General features: G+C 43.5%; 1 protein-coding gene across 3 annotated transcripts in view; it reads right to left on the reverse strand.

Moving 5' to 3' along the window:
* Positions 1-4,735: 4,735 nt before the first annotated feature.
* Positions 4,736-27,928, reverse strand: part of LOC123765886 (protein bric-a-brac 2) — a 146,750-nt gene continuing 123,557 nt past the window's right edge. The window contains exon 5 of one of the 3 annotated variants that reach the window (XM_045754732.2): positions 4,736-5,441. In XM_045754732.2, the coding sequence (XP_045610688.1) occupies positions 4,911-5,441 (531 nt within the window). In that variant the 3' untranslated portion in view covers positions 4,736-4,910. Of the gene's footprint in view, positions 5,442-13,861; positions 20,805-27,928 lie in introns of those variants that run through there. The other 2 variants (XM_045754734.2, XM_045754739.2) reach the window with 2 other exon arrangements.

The raw sequence follows: 27,928 nt of genomic DNA on the forward strand, positions 1-27,928 counted from the left end.
TTCCTCCGTCGTTCAGCTACGCTTGTTGCTTCTACGTCTGTAAGGTCTCCTAGTTCGCCTTGCCTTCGGTGTTGCGAAGTAATTTATTAAGTAAAGTCAGACAGGCAGTGCTAGTTGCAGAGTTACTAAGTAAATTATTAAGTTAAGTCAGCCAGGATGTGCTATTTGCAGAGTTCCTAAGATTTATTAAGTAAAGTCAGACAGGATGTGCTATTTGCAGTATTCGCGGGCCCTTATTTTAGCTTCACGTCTCCTGGCCCTGCATTTTTGCCTAGTTTCATCGGTAGTTACAGTAGTTTATGCTTAGCTTTGCAGTTTGGTTTCCTCAGTGGTTACAGTATTTACGCTTGGCTCTTGCAGTTTATTCACGTTACTTATTTGGTTATATTTATGTTATGCTTCACCTCCGTTCTCTTATTGTAAAAATGGTTATATATGCACGCCGATTGTATACCCTTATTTTGTACCTGCAGATATCACGTGCCATGCCTTGCCCCTATTCAGGTGACCTGGACAGGGGGGTGGCCCCCACGTTGCCTGGGGCACGGTACACTCCAGCAGATGGCGGCGTCGAAGCGTCGTCGGGAACGTCGTATATTTAATGATATCCCGTTCTTTGCCTTCCTAAGACAATGTAAATTAAGTTTTTTACTGATTTTATATGGAAAGTTTTTCTTATTTTGTACTGGCAGACATCTCGCGACATGCCTTGCCCTTCCTCTTAATTACGTTCAACATTTCAGCACTAACATGCCTCCTGCTTTCAGATTACCACGGATTCCTTTTCCCAAACAGCCTACCTTATTTTACTCCGACAGTTGATGCTTTGCTCATGTCGCATGTTTATTGTTGCGTTGCTGTGTTCAGTATGTTTGTTCATTTTTCCTTGCCTTACGTCATTAAGTAAGTCAGCCAGGATGTGCTATTTGCAGAGTTACTAATTAAATTATTAAGTAAAGTCAGCCAGGATGTGCTATTTGCAGAGTTACTAAGTAATTATTAGGTAGAGTCAGACAGGATGTGCTATTTGCAGAGTTCCTAAGTAAATTAAGTAAAGTCAGCCAGGATGTGCTATTTGCAGAGTTACTAAGTAAATTATTACGTAAAGTCAGCCAGGATGTGCTATTTGCAGCCTTACTAAGTAAATTATTAAGTCAAGTCAGCCCGGATGTGCTATTTGCAGAGTTACTAAGTAAATTATTAAGTAAAGTCAGCCAGGATGTGCTATTTGCAGAGTTACTAAGCAAATTATTAAGTAAAGTCAGCCAGGATGTGCTATTTGCAGATTTACTAATTACTAATTACTAGTCTTTTGCTGGGTTACTTTTATGCTTCTCCCCTTCCTGTCTAGGTATGTCTAGGTATGGCCAGCGGTGCGCGAGCCGCGGCTTATCGGTTGCCCCCCCCCCCCTGGTTCCCTGTTTACTCGGTCTCGCCCGCTTACTTCCGCATTCTTCCATCCCATTCTACGATTGTCTCCTCTCGCTTTTGGGCCTATGTCCTTTCTCAGACCGGGTTGTGTGCCGTCCAGCGCGCCTCGGCCGTTATCTTCTCTTCGGCCCTATAGGTCATTTCCGCCCCCCCCCCCAGCCGTGCGGGCCCGCCTGTGGGAAACCTCCCCTTGGTTCCTCCTACGTCTGCTTATCTGTTAAATTTGCTATGGTTGGACTCGCAATTATGATTTGTATTTATTACGAAAAAATTTTCCCACAATTTACACTTTGCTTAAGTTTCACGTTCAATTTGTTATATTAAGGGACTTTCAATTAGGATTTGTATTAATTTATTGCTTTGCCTCTGTGCCATTAAGTTAATTTCAGCTAGGATACGCTAGTTGCAGTGCATTCGGGTGGGGTCCCCCCGACTTTTTTCGCAGCCTTATATATCCGAGCCGGATATTCCTCTGATCACCATTCAACGCACGCAGCGGTGCCGGGATGCAGCCGCCCAGGGCCTACGTTAATACTATTATCTTCCCTTTATTTGCTGGGCTATATGGTAGTATTAATATTATTCCGTATCGTTACTGTCATTCCAGTATTATTTTATTAAAATATAAATTATTATGGTTTGGCGTTGCTTTCTTAATTTCTTCCATTCTGCGGCACTTGCCGTCATCGGTTATTTACGATATTACATTGTATTCTTCATTGTACGATTATTTACGACATTGTATTCTTATTATTATCCTTATTACAGTTACTGAATGGCAGCTCCCTGCCGTCGATTTCACTTTGCTCCTGTTCTAAAGATGTTGCCGAAGTTCACGGCGTACTAGCTGCGGCTCGCAGACGCTCATTGACAACACAAGACTACACTCAGCGGCCACTTAAGGCAGACTCCTTGGCTTCTATCCAGCCCAATCACCCGTCTGGAGGCAGAGTTGGGATAGAGACCAAGGGTAATGTTCCCCACTCACATTCTACATCCGCTTAGGACACAAGCATATTATAGATTTGGCTTTAAGAATTGGTTCTTATTCCATTTTATTGTTTATGCATATGTTGCTTAGTTGTTATACCCGTTCTTGGTATATGTATTGTTTATATTCAAGATTTATAGTGTTTCGTATTACCCTGTTATAGTTGCTTTGTGCTTCCTTGCTGTTCTCCTACTGTTTTTCTCCCTCCTTTGCTCTTAGCAAAGGTACTTTCCCCTTCCGTTTGCTGGAAGATTCTTAGAATTGTTAGCCCCCTTCATTGCTACAGTATAATTATCCGGAAAGCTCTTCTTCATCCAGGATTGTTAATTAAGGTTTCTCTTAATTCCTGCTGCTGGGCTCCCTCCCCCGTTTTTCGTCTCCGTATTGATTCAGCTAGGGTTTCCCTCTCGTCTGTGCTCTTGCCTGTCACGATAACACTGCACGCCGCTTCTGCCCACCCTTACTGCCTTATATCTTTCAGCCCGGGGGAGGTGAGCTACGCGACAAAAAATCGACGCACGCTCCGACTGGACCAGGTATCGCTTACATGGTCAGGAATCAACACTCTTCGGATCCTACAAGCGCTTCTGTCACCAGGCGAGATTTCTCCAGGATCCTTCACGCTGCCCTCTCGGCGCTAGGCTTGACTTCAGATGACTACGCTCCGCACCCAGCTGTCTCGGGATGGGCTCGCCACTTCAGAAATAATGGCTGTCGGCAGGTGGAGGAGTAGCGCTTTCACATCCTACGTCAGGCGGGACGTTGTTGCTCTGCCACTTTGAGTGCCTCACGCGGCCAGCTGGCACTCGCCCTTCGGGGGGGGGGGTCCGGCCGCTGGCCTGCGGTGGGGGTGCAGCGCCGGTCCCCAAGTGTCCCGCTGTCCGCAGCTAATACTTTGCCCAGTCTAGGTGCTAGTAAGCCCTACTTGTAGTCAACCCCTTCTCCTTATTCATTAGGTCTTTCCGGCCTCTTGGTCGGGTACATTATGTGTTATGTGGTCTCTCACTTATTAGTTACTCTTTGTGTCCTGCCTGTTATATCCTAGTGTTATATAATTACTCACATTTGCATTCGGCCCTAATTCTAGTACCAGTTAAGCTTTACGTTTCTGCAGAATTAGTTTCCATGTCACTATAGGCTAAGGTCTCATAATTACTACGGGTGTACCTTTTAAGTTAAATCTAGTCCTCGGACTTGGAATTGTTACTGTTAATTCTTACTTTATATTTACATGTTCTGCAGAATTTAATCTTCAATAAACTTTAACGCCCCATGCTGCCTGTATCTTTCTCCCCCTGGACAGAAAATGGTCACTGCTTGCTTGATGCAAGCGGGGATGTTTCTGGCGGGGGAGAAGGAAACAATTGCGCAGCGCGTCCCGCGGCGTTGCGCGGGCAGTTTGTGGCCCTATAAATACGGGCGCACACTGGGGCTCTGCCCTCACTCCACATGCCCTCGCCGCTGCCCTCGCAAATTCCCACCCTCCCCCCCTTTGCAAGCGGCTGCTTTTGTACCCTTGTCATGCTTTGCACAGTTGTCCTGATTGTCTCCCCACTGCATGTGGGAAGGGGGGTGCAGCGCCGGTCCCCAAGTGTCCCGCTGTCCGCAGCTAATACTTTGCCCAGTCTAGGTGCTAGTAAGCCCTACTTGTAGTCAACCCCTTCTCCTTATTCATTAGGTCTTTCCGGCCTCTTGGTCGGGTACATTATGTGTTATGTGGTCTCTCACTTATTAGTTACTCTTTGTGTCCTGCCTGTTATATCCTAGTGTTATATAATTACTCACATTTGCATTCGGCCTTAATTCTAGTACCAGTTAAGCTTTACGTTTCTGCAGAATTAGTTTCCATGTCACTATAGGCTAAGGTCTCATAATTACTACGGGTGTACCTTTTAAGTTAAATCTAGTCCTCGGACTTGGAATTGTTACTGTTAATTCTTACTTTATATTTACATTGTTCTGCAGAATTTAATCTTCAATAAACTTTAACGCCCCATGCTGCCTGTATCTTTCTCCCCCTGGACAGAAAAGATTATTCAGCACCGTGTTTTCCATAAACACGATCCATAAATTACTTTACATCCACATCCCCATTTTCAGCCTGTGTCACTGTAAGGTGTCCAGCCTGTGTCACTGTAAGGTGTCCAGCCTGTGTCACTGTAATGTGTCCAGCCTGTGTCACTGTAAGGTGTCCAGTCTGTGTCACTGTAAGGTGTCCAGTCTGTGTCACTGTAAGGTGTCCAGCCTGTGTCACTGTAAGGTGTCTGTCATAAATCATTAAGTTCCCCCCCCCCCCCCCTTGAATCTAATGATGAGATTTGTGTTCTGGAGTGTTAGTGCACTATTGTAGCTTTTCACTTCTGGCTCTGTGTTTTGATTATTGATTGCATCAAAATATGAATATGGATGGGCAAAATATGGACACTATTGTTTGGCTTCTTCAGCACCATGGCTTGACCCACAGGACCAAGGTAACCCAAGATGCCAGTTACTCAAAGTCTCCGATATACTCCACCACGGCAAGTTCCGTCTTATCTTCCATACCAGAAGGGAGCTTTTCAAAGTAGGAAATTCTTCGTTTGTAATCTGCCTTCCGCCGCAGGAACACATGGTATTTGTTGACAACAACAATATCGTCCTCTCTGGGTTGCGGGTCTAGTGGTACAGGTTTATTCTTTATTTCCCTACAGTACAGACCACTCTTCTTTATCAAATAGGCGAGATGACCATTGCGAAGTATGTAGTGATGTTTGTTACAGGACCCCTTGGTTGACCATGCCCCACAGTCATCCTTGTATATGCTCTTTTTGCCTGCCTTGCGCCGTTCCACATTATCCCGATTATCAATAAGGAAATAAACATTATCTTTCCTGCCTTCTGGAATTGTGCAGCCACTAGCGTTGTTCAGCATGACCAGGTTATACAATTGGGAAATCTCCAAGAAGCATCCATCACCTTGCATGGCACCTGGCAAACTGGAATTCTTAGTGCCATGATCCTTAGTCGCGTTGCTGCCACCCTATAAGAAACAAAGATATATAACATAATATATTGCAATACATAAGTGCCAAGATTGCAATTATTAATTAATTTTTGATAAAAGAATACTAGCCAGAAACTTGTCTAATGAAAGGTTTTTGTTTTACTACCATTATTACCCGCTCCATTATGCCATCTTTGTATTGCCTTTGAATAGCAGATACTACTGATTATACAGATCAGTGGTAGGTAGCAATGACATCCCTTTATGAACATCATGTTGGCATACCTTTAGGAAGATACAGTAAGAGCTAAATCTCATCTCCGAACACACATGTATAGTTATGTCCTGCGATACAGATATTCACGTGCTTTATGAACTCCGTCTATCCAAAAAACCAGCATTGAATGTAATGAAATCCCATTTTCTGGGTGAGCCCCTGAGGCTCCCAGGAGCTTATCGGGCTAATGTACTTTATATTAGACCGGGACATTAGCTATGGAGTTCAGACCTACCAGTGCCAGAACCTGGCCCCTTCAGAGAGGTTTCAGGGAGCAATGGCCCTGGAAAACCCCCTTGTGGTTGGGGTTTTTTCCTTATCTGCCATCGACCGGGGGTTAGGCACTCAGAAAGGTAGGCATAACAAAACAAACCCCACATGGCAAGGAACTAAAACAAAAAACCGAACAGAGAGTCAGAAAACTCCCTACAATCCCAAGGAAACAAGCAAACATCACACTTTACTGCCGCTCCGCTCATCTGAGGAGCCCACCCCTCCCTGAGAGGGGGAGGAGGCCCTCGGACCTCACCGTGCCGGCTGCCTAGCACCAGTTTGGAAGCTAAGCTTCAACCAACGCAAAAAAAAACGCCCTGTGGGATGGAGGGTTGCCAGGGTGCTTCCAGGGCTCACCCAGAAAATGACATTTCATTACATTCAACGCTGGTTTTCTGTGTGGAGCCCCTATGGCTTCCTGGAGCTACATACCCAAAGAGAAGGAAAAAAGGGACTTACCCGGGAGGCGGCCGTCACAAACTCCTCAATGTGAAGTCAAGACAACTGACTGCAACCTGCGACCCAAAGCAACACACGAACGCCCAATAGCAGGCACGTTCACCAAATAACGGGCGGCCAGGACCCTGTTCGACCTCCAAAATCCATGCGCCCGAATATGAGCCCAAGACATGTTACCGAACACGGCAGCCAAAGCTGCAAACTTCCGAACGTCATGGGCGCGAGGATAGACCGCTTGCTGGCTAGACTTAGTAACCCTACGGACAACCTGGGAGACCTCGAACAGGGAACGAGTGAAACTGGATCAACTCTAAGTGCATCCCCAGCCACTCCAGTTGAGGCACGCAGGTAATGGTGAAGAGCCGCAACTGGACACAACACATGATGCATCCCCCGGCCAATCCAACCAAGCATCAATGAATCAAGGGCCCCGCCAGAAAGCAGCCATCTCGTTCTTTGCCAGAAAAGACGGAGAAGGCTGCAAACGTACAAACCTGCCCCGAGGACCAAAAGACCAGAAACCCCTGCACCGGAGGAGAGCATGAAGCTCCCCTACTCGACCCCCAGAGGCCAATGCCAACAAAAACAGGGCCTTGGAAAAACAATCTTGGACCAAAGGGGCCACCACAAACCGAGGAGAGGAAAGATAAGAGAGCACCATGTCCAAGGACCAGGACAGCTCAGACGGCGCATGAGCAGGCCGGGGTGAAACATAGCACGAGAAAGCTTACAGAATGGGGCGGATGTGACGTCTACCCCGAACGCAAGCGACTCCGCCAGCGTCGCACGATACGAGACGACAGTATTAGGCATCAAATGATGGTCCTGAAAAAGCCAAGAAAGAAAGGACAAGACAACCCGATCCAAAAGAGAAGACAACTTACAAAGAGCAAGAAAATGGCGAAAAGAATGCCAGGAAACTTCATACTGTCACTGAGACGAAGCTCTCAGGTGGGACACCATCAATGAAGCCACCTGATCACCATAGAAATGGTGATACACCCCGTGTCAAAAAGACCAGACACAAAGAGCAGAGGAGAAGGTCGAACCAGCTCCGTACCGGACCTGTCCGACCTGCTGAAAAAGGCACAGCTGAGGGAAACATCCCGGGTTTGGACACCGAGCAAAAGCACCGGAAACCAAGGCTGGGCCGGCCATCAAGGGGCCACAAGGTCTACTCTCCCTGGGAAGGTCTCCAACAGAGTTAGAACCTGAAGCAACAGCTGAACCGGGGGAAAGAGGTACAGGTAACCCCACCTCGACCAGTCTGGCCGAAAGGCATCCACCGCGAACGCCTCGCAGTCAGGGAAGGACATCACAAAGACTGGGAGACTCCAAGACCACGCCGACGCAAAGAGGTCCACTTCCGGGAATCCATACGACTGGTAGATCCAACGAAACGAGTTGTTTTCGACTGTCCATTCCGTGGACAGGGGAATGAAGCGAGACAGGCCATCCGCCAGGACGTTGGACACTCCCCAGATATGAACAGCATGGAGAGCCAAACCCCGAGAATCCAGCAGACGAACCACTCGAAGGGACCAACCCCAAAGAGGCAAGGACCAAAGAGAACCCCCACGGTTTAGGCAATAAGCCACCAGAGAACAGTCCAAATGGAGCCAGATGGTCGAACCCCGAGTGACCCGAATCCTCCAAAACGCGAACCAGACTGCCGCGAACTCCCGAACTGTGCTGTGAAGTCAACGGAAGAACGGATCCCACCGTCCCTAGCTGATCTGGTAAGCACTGGTGACAAAGCCCCACAGAGAGACGACGCGTCCATGAACACATCGAGCAAAGGCTCGGGAAGGAGCCAAAACACTAAATCCCGAAAACCCCGAAGAAGAAGTTGGCGATGCAGCAACCAACACAAGGCCCCCGGAGGACGAACCCAACGATCGCAAGAGAGGAAGAAGGGGCGTCCCCGAAGGAACCAAAACAGACACCAAAGCCAAACCCGACCTGGCGGGTAGACCAGCATAGCGAAGTTCAGACTCCCACACAACTGCTCGAGCAACCGCTGAGTGACCAGGGACCCCCTCAGAAACAGCCGACAGCAGGACCACAGCCACAGCAACGCCTCTGGAGGGAGAGACAAGGAAGCGGTCTGAGAATCCCAAACAAGACCCAGCCAGGTCCGAACCTGGGACAGAACCAGATGGGACTTCCACCAGTTCACCAGGAACCCAAACCTGGCGAGTTGGGAAAGAACCATATCCCTGGCGAGCAGACAAGCAGACCAACTGGGAGCCTACACCAGCCAAGGTAGGCCAAAACCCAAATCGCTAGTAGACGCAGATGGGGGTCACCACAACCCGGGTAAGATGCGTGAAAATGAGAGGTGCCAGATTTAAGCTAAAGGGGAGGCAACGAAAGTGGTAAGCCTGACGCCCCACCACGAAACCTAACCAGTCTCTGAACCCCGGATGAATAGGAACGTGCCCATAAGCGTCCTTGAGGTCCAGGCACCCGGCTCCAACAGAAGCTGGACCTGAGACAGACTAGTCATCCGAAATGAAGGGCAAGGAATCCAGGGGTTCAAATGGGACAACTCCAGAATGAACCTCAGATCCGCACAGTCCCGTTTCGGCACTGGAAACAGGCGGGAAACCCACCTGAGGGACGGGGTCGTTTCGACCATGCCCATGCACACCCACTCCAAGATGGCTTAATGAAGCGCAGGAAAAGCAGCCTGCCCTGTCACCCCTGAACTCCCGAAAGGAGGACGAGCTGCCCAATGCCACCGCAGGCCAGATGACACGACCGAAAAGACCCACAAATTGTGGGATCAAGCGTGGGCAAACAGAGCGAGCCTCCCCCTCCATCGTCAATGGGGCGAACCGCGAAAGGGCTAATGCCCCTTACAAGAAACCAAACATCGAACAGGGTGATAACTGTGCTGACCAGACAATGCCAGCACCTTAGGCAACGTCTGCTCAAAAACTGGCACCAATGGCCCACCTCGACCAGCGGAACCCTGAACCCTGGTACGACCCCTCTGAGACGGCCGAGAACGACCGCCCCGGAGAACCAACAAGTCCGACATAGGATGACAACTAGATGAAGCCGCTTGCAGAAACTGTGAGACCGCAGCCTCTGCAAACAGCAGCAGACAAACCAGAGACGAAAGCCTAAGATCTAGGGCCCAAACGAATCCCAAAGAGAGGGCGAGCATGGCCTGATGGCACGCGAGGCAAGAAGCAAAAAACAGAGATACCGCCTTCTTCAGGATGGGCGCAAAGAGCTTCAACAGTGCAGCCGACGCCCTATCTGCCAAAGTCAACGCCCCAGACAAAGACCCATCACTCAATGCCTCCACATCCTTCTCAAGCCAGGCAGAAGACAGCTTGAGAAGGGAAAAAAAACAATGTAAGAACGAAGCCAAATGCCCATGGGTGCGCAAATCATCCACAACCAACAATGCCAAAAAAAAAAGAGAAACCTGCACGTAAAGTTGGAAAAGGCCAACATCCCGAGAAAGCACGAGGGCGAACAAGTACACATTAAGGTGCTCAAACTCACCCCCCCCCCCATGTAAACCTGCAGAACTATAGAAGTTTCACGCCAATAAAAATAAAATAAATAAAATGTTTATTCAGGTAAGGTACATACATACAAGAGATTTTACATAAATTGATCGATTTATAGATGGAGATTTATAGATTATACTGCCCGAAACGCTTTGCGTAATAGTGGCTTTAGGCATTGTATGTACTAGCTCTATCTATAAAGCCAACAAACTTTGTAAAATCTCTTTATGTATGTACCTTTACCTAAATAAAAATTATTATTATTATTATTACATACAATGCCTAAAGCCACTATTACGAAAAGCGTTTCGGGCAGGAAAAACATTAATGACTAAAACCTTAATACTAATTGAGTATAAAGAATAAAATGTGTTGAGAACAAATAAAAATAAAGATAAAAAAGGGGGGAAACATGGCTGAAAAAGCAGCACAAATACAATTAGGTCGACAAACAGCGTTGTTTAAGAAAACAGACATGAGTTGACAATATAGGGGTAAGGTAGGTTACAGGGAATTTATTAGGTAGTGCTTCGTTTTTATCTTAAACTGGTTGAGAGAGGTACAGTGTTTAACGTGGTTGGGAAGGTCATTCCACATTCTGGGTCCCTTGATTTGTAGAGCATTTCTAGTTTGATTAAGTCGTACTCTTGGAATATCAAAATTGAATTTATTTCTGGTGTGGTGCTCATGGGATCTGTTACAACCTTTAATAAAGCATTTGAGGTCAGGATTGGCATTACAGTTCAGCGTTTTATATATGTATACTACACATGAGAGAATGTGCAGTGACTTAATATCTAACATATTCAGAGATTTAAGTAGGGGTACCGAGTGATGTCTGGGGCCAGAGTTGGATATTGTCCTAATAGCAGCTTTGTGTTAAGTAATTAGAGGACGTAAATGATTTTGGGTAGTAGAACCCCAAGCACAAATACCATAGTTGAGATATGGATAGATGAGGGAGTAATAGAGCGTCACCAGGGCATGGCGGGGTACATAATATCTGATCTTAGAAAGAATGCCAACAGTTTTTGAAACTTTTTTTGATATACAGTATTTAGAATGTGTCCCTGGAAATTCAGCTTGTGGTCAATGAGAATGCCAAGGAATTTGCCATCTAATTTGTTACAAATTTGGGTATTGTTTAGTCTGAGATTTATTTGATTAGAGGATTTATTGCCAAACAGAATATAGAAAGTTTTGTCAATGTTAAGGGTGAGTTTGTTGGCCGTTAGCCAAAGATGGACTTTATTTAGCTCAGTATTTACTGTGGCATTTAGAGCAAGGGGGTCAGGACTGGAGTAAATCAAGTGTGCGGGTCCGACAAAACCCATGCCATGCCCCCAAAGAAAATAATGGGCAGTCTGCCAGCCAGAAAGACTCCAGAACCTCCAAACACATCTAAAAGCGGGAAGAACAACCAAACTCAAAAGAGGATGGATCTATCACAGGCATAAACCAGGTCTCGCAATAGGTATGCAGCAAGAGCCTCTCGAGCCTCCTTCATGGAGATACGGGAAGTAGAAAATCTCTGGAAAGACGGGGCCGAGATACCCAAAGGAGCCCGGAACCGAAGCCAAATCATACTCATACAGGGAAGGGGGAGGGGTAAGAAAACCCTTCCACCCTGCAACAATAAGCCTCGCAAGGGAGGCAAAAGCACCCAAGTGGGGTCAAAGGGGGCCCCCAAGACCCCCAGGTTGATTCCTCTCCAGCCCCAAGATCCCCCAAGTTGGGACCCGGGGCAGAGCCGTCCTCCAAACCCTCTACCCCTGAAGAAAAGGCAGAGTCCAAGGGAAAGGCAGACAAGAAGGGGGCCTGCTGGTGGGACCCAGAAGCCTTGGCAGGAGGAACCTGCTCAAATGCCTCCGTCTCCGACCCGAATGGGGCAGCCCTCGAAGCTGCCCGAGCTTCATTACCAACTAAACCCTGTGCTGAATCCGAAACTCTCAGATGTTTGGGAGCTGGACATGGGTGAAGGTGCAAGATGAACTGCAGGGGAAGGACCAGGGAGCGCGGAAGGAGCCAAAGTCGAAGCGACTAACGCCCCCAGGTCCGGGGTCCCTAAAACCAAAGCGAGACAGCCTCAGGGTATCCGGATGGGAAACCAGCCTAGCGCGTTGCAGTAATCTGAACCTAACATGCAATGCGGATGCTGCCTGTACCCTAACAGCAACATCATCAGAATAAAACTGGAGCACAAGCAGAGAATACGACTTGCAAGACTTTGGGTCAAAGGTGTCTTTGACCTAACAGGTAGCATGACGGAGGCAAAACAGGTGACTGTCACCCTGAAACAAGGGGCCTAGCAGAGGGCCACCAAAACAGTATCAATGGAACTGTAGTCCCACTAGGCAGAACCCCCATCAGGCAAACAAAAACAAAACAAAAGAAAAATCCCGCAAAAGTACACCATCCCCAGAGGCAAAAGGAACCGGTCACCGCTTAGGTGGCAGGACGTGCAACACCTTGATGCCTCTTACTGAACTGACCATACAAGTCATAAATACTCATACTCTGCCCAAGTAAAACAGAAACAAGCAACACTTAGTGGGCCAGCCAGAGGCTTAAGGCCCGCGCAGGAATATCCCTGCAAAAAAAGAAAAGAAAAAAACCTTGATGCCCTAACCAGCACAACACCACTCCCTACCCAAGGCCAAACAAGGGCCCTAAGCCCCAGCTGGCCCCAAGGGCAAGGCAAATGCTGAGCAGCAAGAACCCCTACAGAAGCAGTTCCCGAATGCCCCAGGGGAGATAACCCTGACACGCAGGAGCAGTACTCACAGGGTGCTTAGGGAAGGAAGCCCCTAAGCGCATGCAGCCCCGGCACTGATGAGGTACTCCTGGGTACCACACACCACACCAAGACAGCAGAGAACGCCACACAAGGCAAACACCGCCCAGGAATTTGAGGCCAGAGAAGTGTCTGTCCCGGTTGACATTAGCTTACGAACTGGTGCTAGGCATCTGGCACGGTCAGGTCCAAGTTGGGTCTTGTACTTCCTGCAGGAACTTGTCTAATTGTTTCTTGAACACGTCCATTTTTGTTTGGGCAAAAGAGGGCGAGACAATGTAGATTATGTGTTTGACTGGGCAGGGGCAGCTTTGGATAAGGATGTTAGCAGGTAGGAAGTGTTTGTATGTGGGTGGTATTTGCTATTATCTAAGTTTTTTGGCCTTCACCACCTTCTAATTTGACTTATTCTAACCGTCTACCACTCTGCAAAAGAGAACTTTCTGATATTTTTTCGGCACCTTCGTTTCCTTAACCCTTTAACTGCGCAGCGCACCTGCAGGCCCACGTCTGGGGTGCACTACATGCCTCCAGGTATTTGTATTTTTCACGTTCCATTCAAAACTCCCACGGATACATGGGGTTCACATCAGCTTCCTCAGGCCTCTTGTAAACAGACACCATCTTTAAAAAAATCATGGTCCACATTCTCGGGTGTGAGAGCCTCAGTAGTGAGCGAGCCTCGCTCGCAGCATGAGCGCACAGCACTGCTGTTCAGCGTGTGACCACAGCATCGCCTAATAATGTCAAAATAGATATATAACCTGTATTATTTAGCCATGATTTACAGAAGAGCCTGAGTGTGATAATGACTGGGTATAATATGTTCAAATATCAGTGATTCAATGCTGTTCACATGTTCACAGCGCTAGCCACAACATCAAAGCATTATTTCGTCCATCTAGAAATCTTCAAACGACTTCGTAGGTTCCTTTTCAAAATAAACTCGTGGTCAATTATTCATTTACAGGAATTAGTGACCAGAATTGTGGTTATAATTAGCGTTGTGAGTAGTATTGTGGAAGGAGGAATTTTGGTGAGGGAGGGATCGAGCAAGGGAGAGAATTGAGGTAGCCTCACTGTAATAATAATAATAATAATAATAATAATAATAATAATAATAATAATAATAATAATAATTTATTTAAGAACAATACATACATAGTTGCAGAATTACAGTACAAACATTCTCTTAGATTTAAAGATAGAGGTAGTACATACAATACCTAAAACCACTAGTACCCATAGCGTTTTGGGCAAGGGGGAGGTGGGGAAAAAAACCACTTAGACTAAAACTTAATAGTAATTGAGCTTAAAGTACAAATTGTGTTGAATGAAAAAAAATAATAAAAGATAAAAAAAAGGGGAGAACATGGTAGAAAATAGCCAATATACAAGTTGGTCAACAAACAGCATTTTTTTTTTTTTAAATAGTAAGACGGGTTGACATTTAGAAGTAAGGTAGGTTAAATGGAGTTAACTAGGTAGTACTTAGTTGTCATCTTAAACTGGTTGAGAGAGGTACAATCTTTGACATAATTGGGAAGGTCATTCCACATTCTAGGTCCTTTGATTTGTAGAGCATTCCTAGTATGATTAAGTCAAACTCTTGGAATATCGAATAGGTATTTGTTTCTGGTGTGGTGCACATGAGTTCTGTTACAACCTTCTAGGAATTGTTGAAGGTCAGGATTGACATTACAATTCAGTTTTAAATATATAGAGTACACAAGAGAGGATGTGCAGTGACTTAATCGACTGGGATGCTCTAGGACTCAGGTTCGAATCCTCGTCACGGCCCTTGTGGATTTATTCATTTGATGCATCACACAATTATCATTTCTGTGTGTAATGAAGTAAGGGCGAAGAGGGAGAGCAGCATATTGACACAGCTCGAGTGCATGGGGGGAGTTGTGTAAAACCCTGGTTTGTGCCTCAGAGAGGCGGCAGGATCCAGTAAGCTCAGTAGAACTTCGGTTTCAACTCCTTTTGACCATGTTGTAGCTCAGTCGATTAAGGCAGAGTCTGGGATGCTCTCGGACGCAGGTTCGAATCCTTGTCACGGCCCTTGTGGATTTGCGCAATAATAATGCATTACAAGGAGTATAGTGTGATTTTAATAATACTGACATTTCAAGAAAACTGATGTGACTATTTACTTAAAAACTCAAAACTATTCAAAAATACATTTTGAAAATTTAAAAATAAAAATGGTGTGTAATAATTGATTTGATTAAAGAGGATTAACACAAAGTTTCTGATAAAAATTAAGTTTTTATTAAATCAGACAAATATCATATCAGTACATAACTTGGCTATAAGAAGATAAAAGTACTGTTTAGCATCATATAAATATAAATATGTCATTGTAGGAATTCATCAATGGTAACCAATCTTTATAGCTTCTTTGGTAGACCAGTCATTTGACGAGATGTGCAGTCGTTAGGAGATGGAGCTGTGCAAGGTCTAGGTCTATATACAGTAAACTGAACAATATCCATATTTTCTAGTTAAAAAAAATGAATAGTAAATTAACTGTTGCAAGTTTGTACAATGGGGCCTCGACTTACGATGCTAATCCGTTCCCAGAGACGGATCGTAAGTCGAAATATCGTAAGTCGAAGCGATTTTTCCCATAAGAAATAAAGGGAATTCAATTAATCCGTTCCCCACACTCCAAAATATTAACATACAAATACATTTTATACTGAATACAATGTTTTTTTCTAACTACAATACAGTACCAAAGTTTCTCTTTCCTTTATGGAGGGCTCTTGATGGCATATGGAAGATGGTGATGAGGGGGGAGGAGGAGAGTTGTTACTGTTTGGAAGGGGAGTCCCCTTCCATTATCCCATCAGGCAGTGATGTTTTCTCTGGGGTACTCTCTCTCCTATGTTTTGCCTGAATACCACTAGGACCTGGTTGTGGTTCAGTGCTTGTTTGTCTCACTACAAATTTGTCAAGAGACATTTGTTTTTCCCTTCGTTTTAACATTTGTCTGTAATGATGCATCACAGTGTCATTGAATATGTTAAGGCAACAACTTACTGCAGCTTGATTTGGGCGAGTCGTTTCAGCAAAGGTTTGCAATTCTTCCCATGCTGCACACATTTTCTTAATTGTTGAGAAAGAGACATTCTGTACTCTTGTTTCTGCTCTATGGTCATCCTTACATGGGTTTTCATTTGTTGAGCCTTACCACTGACTTTCCTGGGACTCATGGCATGATATATAATAATGACTTTAATGTTCAAAATGCAAAAAATTACCACAAAAGCCAAATTTCTTATAGGTGCGATTGTCACTAAGTGGGCAGCTGGAGTAAACTGAGGCAGGTCGGCCGCATGACCGGGAACCACGCTCGGTCGACCCGAACGTGTACCAACAAATATTGGAAGTCGACAACACCATCGGATGTCGAGTCGCATTTTTCGCTGAAATTTACATCGTAACTCGAAATTATCGTAAGAAGGGGCAATCGTATGTCGAGGTGCCACTGTAATACCATTTATGTATTCCATCAGCCTTTGAAACTTGTGAACCAAAAAATGAGACCAATTTTTTATGAAAAACTTTCTGGGCATGGAGACCAACTTGATTGGTCTCTAAGATCCATGGAGGCCTTTGCACAGGATTGGTAACAGTCAGGCAGTATGACATGATGACACTGGCACAATGTGGATTGTTTTAAATGGTCCCTGTAGGTTTATACTGGTGTTAGGGAGTACTAGAGAACAATTGGTTTGGCTTAAAATGACTTCCAGAAAGGTAAAAATACAAAACTTAAAGTCAACTCTAGCTGCCACCAGATGGCAGCACGTACGTACCTAACTCACAATGCCTCGATGCTCAGAACAAAGCTGTGCACAAGAGAATTGATGCAACAAGGAAGTATGAGATAGATTATTACCCATTGTTCACAAACACCAATATATCCCTGAAGGGATAACTTTAATTGTTCCCTGTGGTGCTGATGTTAGAATGTTGTGGTGTGTGGGAATTACCAAGCCTAACCAAATACACCATGGATAATATCCTAGGGAGTAACCAAGTGGGATCATTCAGAAAAATGCATTCACACAGTGAGGGAAACTGGACACTTTTACAGATGCAAGCAGAAATTTTTTGTAGTTTAAACATTATTAATTGCATAATTTTGTTGCATATTGTTATGCAACATGCAACTGAATGATTAATTTAGAATGGTGCACCACAAACATGTATCTTGAATCGGTAGACTTTAAAAATCAAGCATCGAATGTGATGAAATGCCATTTTCTGGTGGGCCACAAGAGTTTCCCAGGCTAAATTCTTGTGCCACCATGCTTTAGATCAACACACACCCATTCAGCCATCCACCTGAAAGCTAGAAGCAGAATCTGACTCACTCTCTCTATAGGGCAAGGGAAGCAGGCAACTTCATTCTCTGGGCTCTTATGTGGTTAGTTCATCCTAGTTCCATGCCTTTCTCACCCATTGTCATGACCCTTTTTAACCCCTGCACTGTGCACCTGTTATTGGCAAAAATTTCAAAGTGTAATTGTTAAGGACATATTTTTGTTGTTTTTATAAATGTTCAAGAAGTGTTAATGTCAAAATGTTTCCAAACTAAACTATTATCATTTCAAAACACAAAGATTGATGAAAACGTTAAAAAACATTAAAATATAGCCTAATTAAAAAACCGGACAACTCTCAAAACGACATTTGTTGGCTGACGCAGTTGAGGGGTTAATTTCATTCTTAGGTTATGCATAATCCAGGGCTTCAGAGTCCCCCATGGGATCAGAGATCAACAATAAAACTGGGATAGCCACTAGATATAGGCACAACACAAGCAACTGCTTGAAGGAAATTAGGCACCCCCAAGATAAATAAGACAAGCAAGCATTGCCACGGGGTAAATACTCTGACTGTGATGCATTTGGCCACCACCAAATGTCAGCTAAGGTCACCTTAGCCAACCTGTGTCCTCACTCCAGCTAAACTCCATGGAGAAAAAGAAAAAAGGGTGTTTTATTACATTCAATGCTTAATTTTTGAGAGGGATCGCTCAGTGGCCCTTGAGCTTGCTCCTGATAACCCCCTTTATAGAGGTGATCTGGTATTCAAAAAAAAACAGGAGGAGGCATGGTTGGCAAGTGAAGAAAAGAATGGCAGGGGGAGAAAGGCCTAGAAAAATAATGGTGGTTGAGCATCAAATGACCAAAGATTAACAAATATCCACCAAGGAATGAGTGGCCATCAGAATCAGAACCATACATCAGCCGTAGACAGAACATCAAAACAGCTGTCAATTGTGGATCCCCCAAATTGGGAACAAACAGCCAGCTGACTGGATCGAACCACCACAAGATCTGCAAAAATTGGGCCCTGGAACTAAGAATGCAAAAAACAAGGATGCATGTAGCATGCAAAACATTGCATGTAGCATGCAAAACACTGCATGTAGCATGCAAAACACTGCATGTTTTGCAAAACATGTAAAACAAAACACAGGACAGCATGAATAATAAACTTGACCAAAGACCAAAAAACAGGCAGCACATTCTTCCCACTCAGCCCCAAACACCAATGAGTGGGGCTTTGCCAAGGCTGACCGAGACAAGGCGACAACATAGGGTGCAACCGGTTAATCAAGAAGTCAGAACAGAAAATACAAAACCAACAAACGACACTAAGGCCTGCCAAATCACCACACAGTGTCACAGATGATACACAAGGCCAAGACACAAGGATTGGAAGAGACCTTCAAACCTTTGAGACTGGGCATGCCTCTGAACCCCTGGAGGCTGTGTAACCCAGGAATGAAAAAGGGCCAGGACAATGAATAAGAAGGATCAGGAACAAGGATGAACTGCCCAGAGAAGAAAGTTGTCTGCAGGAGGTCTGAGCCCAGGGAACATAAAAAGAAGCAGCTGGGCCAGGGAAGAAAGAATAAGCCCACTTGCACAAAGAAATCACATTAAAATGATATACCAATGAGAAAATAAGTAGAAGCCATGATGAGAATTCCATTATTCCCCATCCCACCATACTGAATTAAATGAAAATGAGGGAGAACAACCACCGGAATGAGTAACATGTATTAACAGGAAACAATACTGAGGAGCAAAGCTGCAGAAACTAAAAATGAGGCTACCCCACAGAGACCAGTTGAAAGGGAAAGAAAAAGAAACCCAATGAATTGCCCTCCCAGAGGAGGCACTGGAACAACAGGGAGCAATCTGAAAGAAGATGAAGAATAAAGCTTCGTAGATGATGGATGCTCTGAATCACCAGCAAGATCACAAGTAATGACACCTGAAAGAACACACACATCAGATGAGAAAGCCATCAATGCTGACCTTATTCCTTGACCTGTGGGTTGATCAATAAATTGTATTGGGACAAGAATGTACCAGTGATATTGGCATTTATGAGCACATTCTAAAATGGGTATGTTGGGCCATTATTTAGAAGCAACACACCACTGCTTTGCAGTTCTTTGGGAGGCCAACACTTTTAAGGCACTCCTTGACCTCAGGCACAAAGTTCTTATTAACCACTGCACTGCCTCCAAATATGGCAAACCCCTGGTGCACAGAAAATAAATTGTTAGCAAAAATTTGTTCGCACTTCCTGTAAAATAGTTACAGGAAGGGATAATTGGTAGTGAAGAATTCCTGTAACCTTGAACATCAAAATGTCATAGATTTAAACTAAACAAAGCTGCCGAAGAAATATAAGGAAATTAACTTTCGCAGAGTAGTAGACGGGTTGGAACAAGTTAGGTGAGGTGGTGGAGACCAAAACCATCAGTAGTTTCAAAGCGTTATATGACAAAGAGTGCTGGGAAGACGGGACACCACGAATGTAGCTCTCATCCTGTAATTACACTTAGGTAATTACCATGTCTTTTTTTTTTCTATCGCATTCATGTGTGCATAGCCACAGTTTTGTATATGTTGCCAGTCATGTGTTGTAATGAATGTACATTTAGCATATTGTAATGCTGTAATGTGTTGTATATCCTTTAGTGTCGCATATTAGGTTAAGATTCCTTAAATATATTCACATCTTCTAGTAGAGTATGTATAGTATTACCCTAAAATTTATTATACAAACCCACAATGGCTATTCTAATCCATTTAAATAACACATTTCCTAATCTGAAGCTCTAGCTAATATTCAACTGTAAGAATCTTCAAATTTTATGCAAGTATCTTATGTGTTGATTTAAACAAATATAAGATTTAACTGAAGCACTGCATGTAATTAGTGACCTTATGAAAACTAATACTGTGCAATCATAATAATGCATGTGTAAACTCTGCAAAATTATACAATGTCCATTTTTACACATTTAGTAGTGTGGTGGGCATACTGTGGTAACATTGTATTATTATTAACACTATTGAATTTATTCAGAGAATGAGCCCTAATAACGTGACTGAAAACGAGCAACCCAACCCATACTTATGAAATGAAATGATTGTGATGATATTCTGGGCTGTTCCAGACCAAAATGTCATCATTGGGTTACCGGTAATTAAATTTGTAGTTTGCTTTTATAATCATGTCATGTTGGGGTTCGAAGCAGCACGTTTATGGTTGCTAAGTACAGTACTAAAATACATATCTTCTGAGAAAATAACTGATTCTGTTAAGACATGACATGGTTGGGGTACTACTGTAATGAGTGATAAGCACTGAAGCAAAATTCATTCTAAGGTATACGGTGGTTGCAATATTCAAAGTCAAGCGAGGTGGCCACTTTGAGAGTCGTGTAATACGTTCCTGCTTGGATGCATGATAGGGGCTACACCAGATGTATTCTGTGTATAGCAAGAAGAAGGGCGGAATGTCTGTAGCCCAGCTTGTATGAGCTCCCTCCTGATGGTGCGAGAACTAATGTCCATGTGGAGGTTCTGGACAAAGAGCTTCCTAAGCACTTCTGAGGAAACATTAGGGTTGGTCTTGGCAAGCTCCAGCAGCTTTTGACGCTCACTATCGGTCAGCTTCTTACGTCGTCCCCCTGTTCTCTTGCCTACACCAAACGAGCCCTCGCCTTCATTCTGGAACTGATACATCAAACATAGCCTTACTAAGTGATGCTTTATGAGAGGGTGATATACAAACACCACAGGGAGAGATGTACAACCACTTCATGAACGTAATACAAGCATCCAAAAATTCAGCGTTGAATGTAATGAAATGCCTTTTTCTAGTGGGTCCCTTTGGTGGCTAAATGAGCTAACAAGGGTAGCCCTTCCAGAAAAAGACATGTAAAAACCTCCCAGGGACCAATGTGAAAATTCTACATCTAAAATAATTATACATTAGTAACAACAAAGCCAGGAAAGAGAAGAGGAAATGTCTCCATAAGTGGAACACCAGGGAGGTACAGGCAATCATTATGGTTAATCTTTAACATTTACTCTGTACCACAGGCATCTGAAAGTCCCATTAAATCTTATAAACTGCGCAATACATCATATGATGTGTTTAGTAACTGTCGCATAAGTGCACAATACATCATATGATGTTTGGGAGTACTACGCAAGACTTAATCCCGCAGTTACACGGGATTCACATCACCTTCCTCATGGCTCTTGTAAACAGACGCCATTTTTTTTTAAATCGTGGGCAACATTCCCGGGTGTGAAAGCCTCAGTACTGAGTGAACCACAAAGGCTGGTTCACGCAGCATGAGCTCACAACACTGCTGTTCAGCTTGTGACCACAGCATCGCCTAAAAATGTAAAAAATATATGTAACTGGTATTATTTAGCGATGATAGTATTACAGAAGACCCCCCCCGTGATAAAAATGACCAGGATTCAGATATTAGCAGGATTTTTGTGATAATTTGCGCTGTGCTGTGGGAGGAGTAATGTTGAGGGTGGGAGGGCTGAAGCATCGTGTGCCAAATCTGTGTGGCCACCTGTTACTGTCAGCACTTACTATACCAGCTTAGTGATTCGCTATGGTTAACACAAATATAGATACTTGTGTGTATATCACGAAAATAAACACGTGATTAAGAATGTGACAATGTCAGACCACGGAGGAAAAAATGAAACAGGAAATTTCCTTAAGTACTTTCGTATATTAAATACATCTTCAGAAGGTCATTTTACAGATCGAGTGATGGGTATAAATAGGCAGGAGAGAGTGGTGAAGTATATATCATGTGTATTATATATATCATGTGTATATATTGTGCAATAACAGCAAAAGGAATACGTTGGAAGAAACTATTTTGGTAAGGAGTGGCATCATCTGCATGACTTGTCATGCTGTGCAAGGGTGGGCACAATGCTCTTTGTGCACTATACCAGCTTAGATGAACAGTTATAAAGAACAAAACATGTAGATACTTATATATAATGTCTGTATATAGTGAATAAAAGCAAAAACAGTATGATGGGAGGAGGATGTTGGCGAGTGAGGTGTTTTTGAGGGAGGGAGGGAGTGGCGGTGAGTGGCTGGCTGGTGTGTGGTGGCCACTCCTCATTGCTTTTTGACTCACCATATCAACTTAGTGGTTTGTTATGGTGAACAAAACATGCAGATACTTATATATAACCTGTGTATATAGTGTAATAACCGCAAAAGTATTTGTTTATTGTTTTATGAGCATAATAATTGAATCAATAATATGCACACCATAATTTTGAGTACAGCAATGATTCACACATTTTATTATATAAATATATCACACTACACACTATTGAATAATATTATTGCAAAAAAAATAAAAAATAAATCAGACATTGAAATAATTAGGTAATACTCTCTTTGTGGCAACTCCCGCCTGACAGCTGGGGCAGAGCAGACCTTGTCTAGCGCCTGCTCTGTCAACGCCTCTTTTTTGGCAGACTTCCCCGCCCTATTGCAGCCAAAATATGCCACCTATGATTTTTTTCCTGTGATCAGGGAACACAAATGAACACTTTTATAAGACGAAGGAATTTTTTTTTATTTTTTGTTGTTGCACCTGGCAGTGTTGCAGGCCAAAAAAGTCCTTGGTGGTTTAAGGGTTAAGGTGCTCTGTGCAGTGCAGTGGTTAAATTTGCCAACATTAGAGATAGAAAAAAATGAGGTGATATGATTACCACTTACAAAATAATAACAGGAATTCACCAAATTGACAAAGTGGAATTCCTGAAACCAGCAACTTTAACCACCGTGCTGCGCCGAGTTTATTGTTTAACACTTTGGCGTACCAAGTGCGCCACCCCTCAACTGTGCGATTTGGGTCCCAGCATTTCATAGGAGCGCGTGTTAATTCTGAAAAGTGTATACTCTCTTCAACTTTGTCACCTCAATTCTCGTCCTATGAGATTAAATTTGGTATCATTGTGTTTGCAATAGAATTCTCTACAGCACTAAATGCATATAAACTCCAAAAGCCCGGCTAATTACCCGCAGCAAACAGAGAAAGTGCGAACGAGTTACCCAGGAGTGCGCAAAAGCGATAAAATGTGTTCACTCTTTTCACTCTGGTCACCTCAATTTTCGTCCTAGGTCTTTCATTTTGGTATCAATGGGTTTGCAATAGAATTCTCTAGAGGAATATTAGCATATAAAATAAAAAACCTGGTCATGCTCCACCCGCCGACGAGTTGAAGACGGGCCATGCGTTAACCGCGAGTGAGTGCCCAGACGCCTTCCAGCTACACTCCCAATTCATGCCTACAAATGTTTAGTATTAAGTATTTTAGTATATTTAGTATTATAGTTTAGTATTTTTTGTGTAGTAGTTGTACATCACATAAGCATTGTAGATAGCCATTTGCACAAAATAGAAGGTCATTTTCTTCATCCATTTGTGAGTTTTCCTTATGAAGTGATAATATTTGATCATTTGGTCAAAGTGATCAACACCTTTCATGTTTGTATTGTAGTCACAGATTGCATTCAGCTTGTTGACAGTTACCAAACAGTCCCCAAAAAATCGGATAAAAACCTGATTTTTGGCGATTATTTTAGTGGACGACGCAGCATTGCGTCATGCCCGTGATTACCGACAGTAAACGGACGACGCAGCATTGCATCATGCCCAGGCGAAAGTGTTAATTCCCCCTGTGCGCATGAAATAAAGTGTTTCCCCAAAATTCTTTTTTCTTCGTAAAATGATAAATTCCCTTCCCTGAACATGTCTATGTAAAAATAAATACCAACTTCCACTTAATTTGGCTGTGAGGATGTGGACAAGGTGCGGTGTGACGTCATCAGGAGCTGGTCGCCCGTGCGTGACTAACCCAGACATGATCGCGGTGGCCATTCAAGCACCGGGTGTTGCCACAAATATATTTTCAACTATTTGTTCTATGTATTTCCAATGCGGTTTTATTTGTTTCTTTACTGTATATGATGCATATTTGTGTCCTTTACAATATGTATACAGTAATTATCTTAGAGTAATTACCTAAGTGTAGTTACAGGATGAGAGCTATGCTCGTGGTGTCCCGTCTTCCCAGCACTCTTTGTCATATAACGCTTTGAAATTACTGACGGTTTTGGCCTCCACCATCTTCTCACCTAACTTGTTCCAACCGTCTACCACTCTGTTTACACAAGTGAATTTTCTTATATTTCTCTGGCAGCTTTGTTTCGTTAGTTTAAATCTATGACCTATTGTTCTTGAAGTTCCGGGTCTCAGGAATTCTTCCCTATCAATTTTATCGATTCCTGTTACTATTTTGAACGTAGTGATCATATCTCCTCTTTTTCTTCTATCTTCTAGTTTTTGCATATTTAATGCCTCTAACCTCTCCTTGTAGCTCTTGTCCTTCAGTTCTGGGAGCCACTTAGTGGCATGTCGTTGCACCTTTTCCAGTGTGTTGATGTGCTTGTTAAGATATGGGCATCATACAACCGCTGCATATTCTAGCTTTGGTCTAACAAAAGTCGTGAACAATTTCTTTAGTATTTCTCCATCCATGTATTTAAAAGCAATTCTGAAGTTAGAAAGTGTAGCATACGCTCCTCGCACAATGTTCTTAATGTGGTCCTCAGGTGACAGTTTTCTATCTAGAACCACCCCCTAGATCCCTTTCTTTGTCAGAATTCTTTAAAGATTTCTCACATAATTTATAGGTTGTGTGGGGTCTATGTTCTACAATTCCACATTCCATAACATGGCATTTATTCACATTAAATTCCATTTGCCAAGTGTTGCTCCACATACTTATTTTGTCCAAGTCTTCTTGAAGGGCATGACAATCATGTAGGTTTCTTATCTTCTCTATTATTTAAATTTTTAAATTTTGCCCCGAGGGGCGAGTTTATTGGGCAGCGCCACTCATCTTGTGAGTGGACACACCGCCATAGCAGCATGTACAACACTCTCCAATAGGAAGAAAACCCGCTGGGTTGTTCATACTGTCACTTGTACCCAGACACAGCTGGGACTTGCTTAACTGTCTCATCTGAACAGCTCCTCAAACAAGAAGATTAACATCTATCAACCCTTAAAAGCTTACGTTATCTTGCGGGTGCAAAATGGGGAAATCTTTTAAGAACAGTATCAATATTTGACAAATAGTGTTTTCCTAACTCAAACAATGTGGGGTTTATTATTCTACACATATTTCTAATGTCTCTCAGGTGTTCACATTCACGTAGATAGTGGTCAAGGCGGTGTCCATCACTCTCACCACAGATTCTGCAACTTCGCTGATCAACTGTCGTTTCCATTCCATATCTCCAAGGATATTTGTATCCAAGACGGATTCTCGCTATTACTGATTCTCTCCCTTGTCCTCCTCCTCTTCAGCCATAATGACTGGGATTGCCAGCTGCAACCATGTTGTACCATCGTATAGATTCACTGGTTTGTGCTTCTATCCTCCTTTCCTCAGTTACCTTGTCACGGTGATGTTGCCTGACAATACCTCTAATTTGTAGTAGAGTCTTGGGTATGAAGTATTCAATATGGTCTCCTTCAGCGCCTTCAGCAGCCAGCACATCTGCTCGTTCATTCCCACATATTCCAACATGGGAGGGGATCCACAGAAACTTGATGACTCTTCCCTGATTGGTAAGTACTCTCACAGCTCTCTTAATTTCAGCCACTATTGCAAGATTTTCTGCCCGATTTTTACTTAGGCTTTGCAGTGCTGCTTTTGAATTGGTGCAAATCACTGCACCATTAGTGTTCCATTCAAGAAACCTTAACGCCATAACAATGGCAGTTAGCTCTGCTTGCGATGAAGAGGCATAGTTCTCAATACGTGCTTTTTCTTCATTTCTGCGTTGGAAAGTATTATCCTTGATTACCGTGTATGCTGCACCAGCCCTGCCATTGACAGGATTAGATGACCCGTCAGTGTAAATTTGATCTAGTTCATCTCCGGCTTCTTTATAAATTTCCTTGAGATACTTGTGCCTCATTTCTTGTGGTATCATGTTGGATTTTTTCGTTGCCATTTCATTGATAATGATCTTGCATGAGTCATCCTCCCAGGGAGGTAACCTCTCTACAGGCTCATGGGCTCATGGGCTTGCTCAAGCAGGTGAAGCTCATGGGCTTGCTCAAGCAGGTGAAGCTCTTCGAGGTAGCAGACTGATCTGTGATGCCATTTTTTGCTTCTCCTGTTTCCCCCTGAAAGTAGCACAGAGCTCAGTTTTTTCTTAGCAATATCATTGTAATGGGGATCTCTGGCTATCCTAATTGCAAGCTTAGCATTCAGCTCCTGAATTCTGCTTTTAACACTGGGAAGGGACAACTCCTCTCGTAGATTAGAAGTTTTGGCAGTCCTTGGAACTCCAAGAATGATTGTCATGGCTTCATTTTGAATGCTTTCAAGCCTTTTCATATCGCTTTGGGAGTAGGTGCACAGAAATGGTGTGGCATAGTCTATGACGGAGTGCACATAGGCTGTGTACATCATTTTAAGCACAGCAATAGAGGCTCCATGTCCATTCCAGGTCATAGCTTTCAGTGCCCTGAGTCGACTTTTGCATGTTCCTATGAGTTGATTGAGCTCCTCTTTCTTTCCCTTGTTAGAGCCGACAGTGACACCAAGGTACCAATAGTGGTCAACCCATTCAAGTGTTACACCATTAATTTGCTTCCCTATTATCTTAGCATCATCAGCAAACATGTTCATATAATTCTGTATTCCCACTAGTAGATCGTTTATGTAGACAATGAACATTAACGGTGCAAGAACTGAACCCTGTGGTACTCCACTCGTGACATTCCTCCAGTCCAATACCTTGCCTCTAATTTCCTTTCCCATCCTCATCACTTTTTAATTTTCTAGCATTCCTTAGTACTTCTTCCATCTGTTTGACACCGTTTAGGGTGCCAAACAGTACAGTACAATAGAACATACAGTTAGGGTACAGTAGAACGTTCATAATGTTCCATGGAACTGTGATACATGTGTCAGTAATGTGTCCACAATAAATGTTTATTGTCACAATATTACTTGTTAAAAATTCACTAAAATTACAGTATGTACAGTTTGACACACTATTTACACAGTAACACACTGTATTACACACTCATTTGATTTGTATTATTTGATGGCGAAATACTAAAGAAATTGTTCACGACTTTTGTTAGGCCAGAGCTAGAATATGCAGTGGTTGTGTGGTGCCCATATCTTAAGAAGCACATCAACAAACTGGAAAAGGTGCAAAGACATGCTACCAAGTGGTTCCCAGAACTGAAGGGCGAGAGCTACGAGGAGAGGTTAGAGGCATTAAATATGCCAAAACTAAAAAATAGAAGAAAAAGAGGCGATATGATCACTACGTACAAAATAACAGGAATCAATAAAATCGATAGGGAAGAATTCCTGAGACCCAGAACTTCAAGAACAAGGGGTTATAGATTTAAACTGGCGAAACAAAGCTGGCGGAGAAATATAAGAAAATTCACTTTTGCAAACAGAGTGGTAGACGGTTAGAACAAGATAAGTGAGAAGGTGGTGGAGGCCAAAACCATCAGTAGCTTCAAAGCATTATATGACAAAGAGTGCTGGGTAGACGAGACACCACGAGCGTAGCTCTCATCCTGTAACTACACTTGGGTAATTACAAGACTAAAAGGACAGTAAATCTCTTTATTTATCAATATTCTTTTATTTAACAAAGCACGGATAGAAGTTATCAAGAACAATCAGTTGTTTTCCCTAATTACCTCAGAGCTTTTCTTCAATAACCAAGCTCACATTTGGTCTTAGCT

This window comes from Procambarus clarkii, chromosome 37 (assembly GCF_040958095.1).
Source record: "Procambarus clarkii isolate CNS0578487 chromosome 37, FALCON_Pclarkii_2.0, whole genome shotgun sequence".
NCBI lineage: Eukaryota > Metazoa > Arthropoda > Malacostraca > Decapoda > Cambaridae > Procambarus > Procambarus clarkii.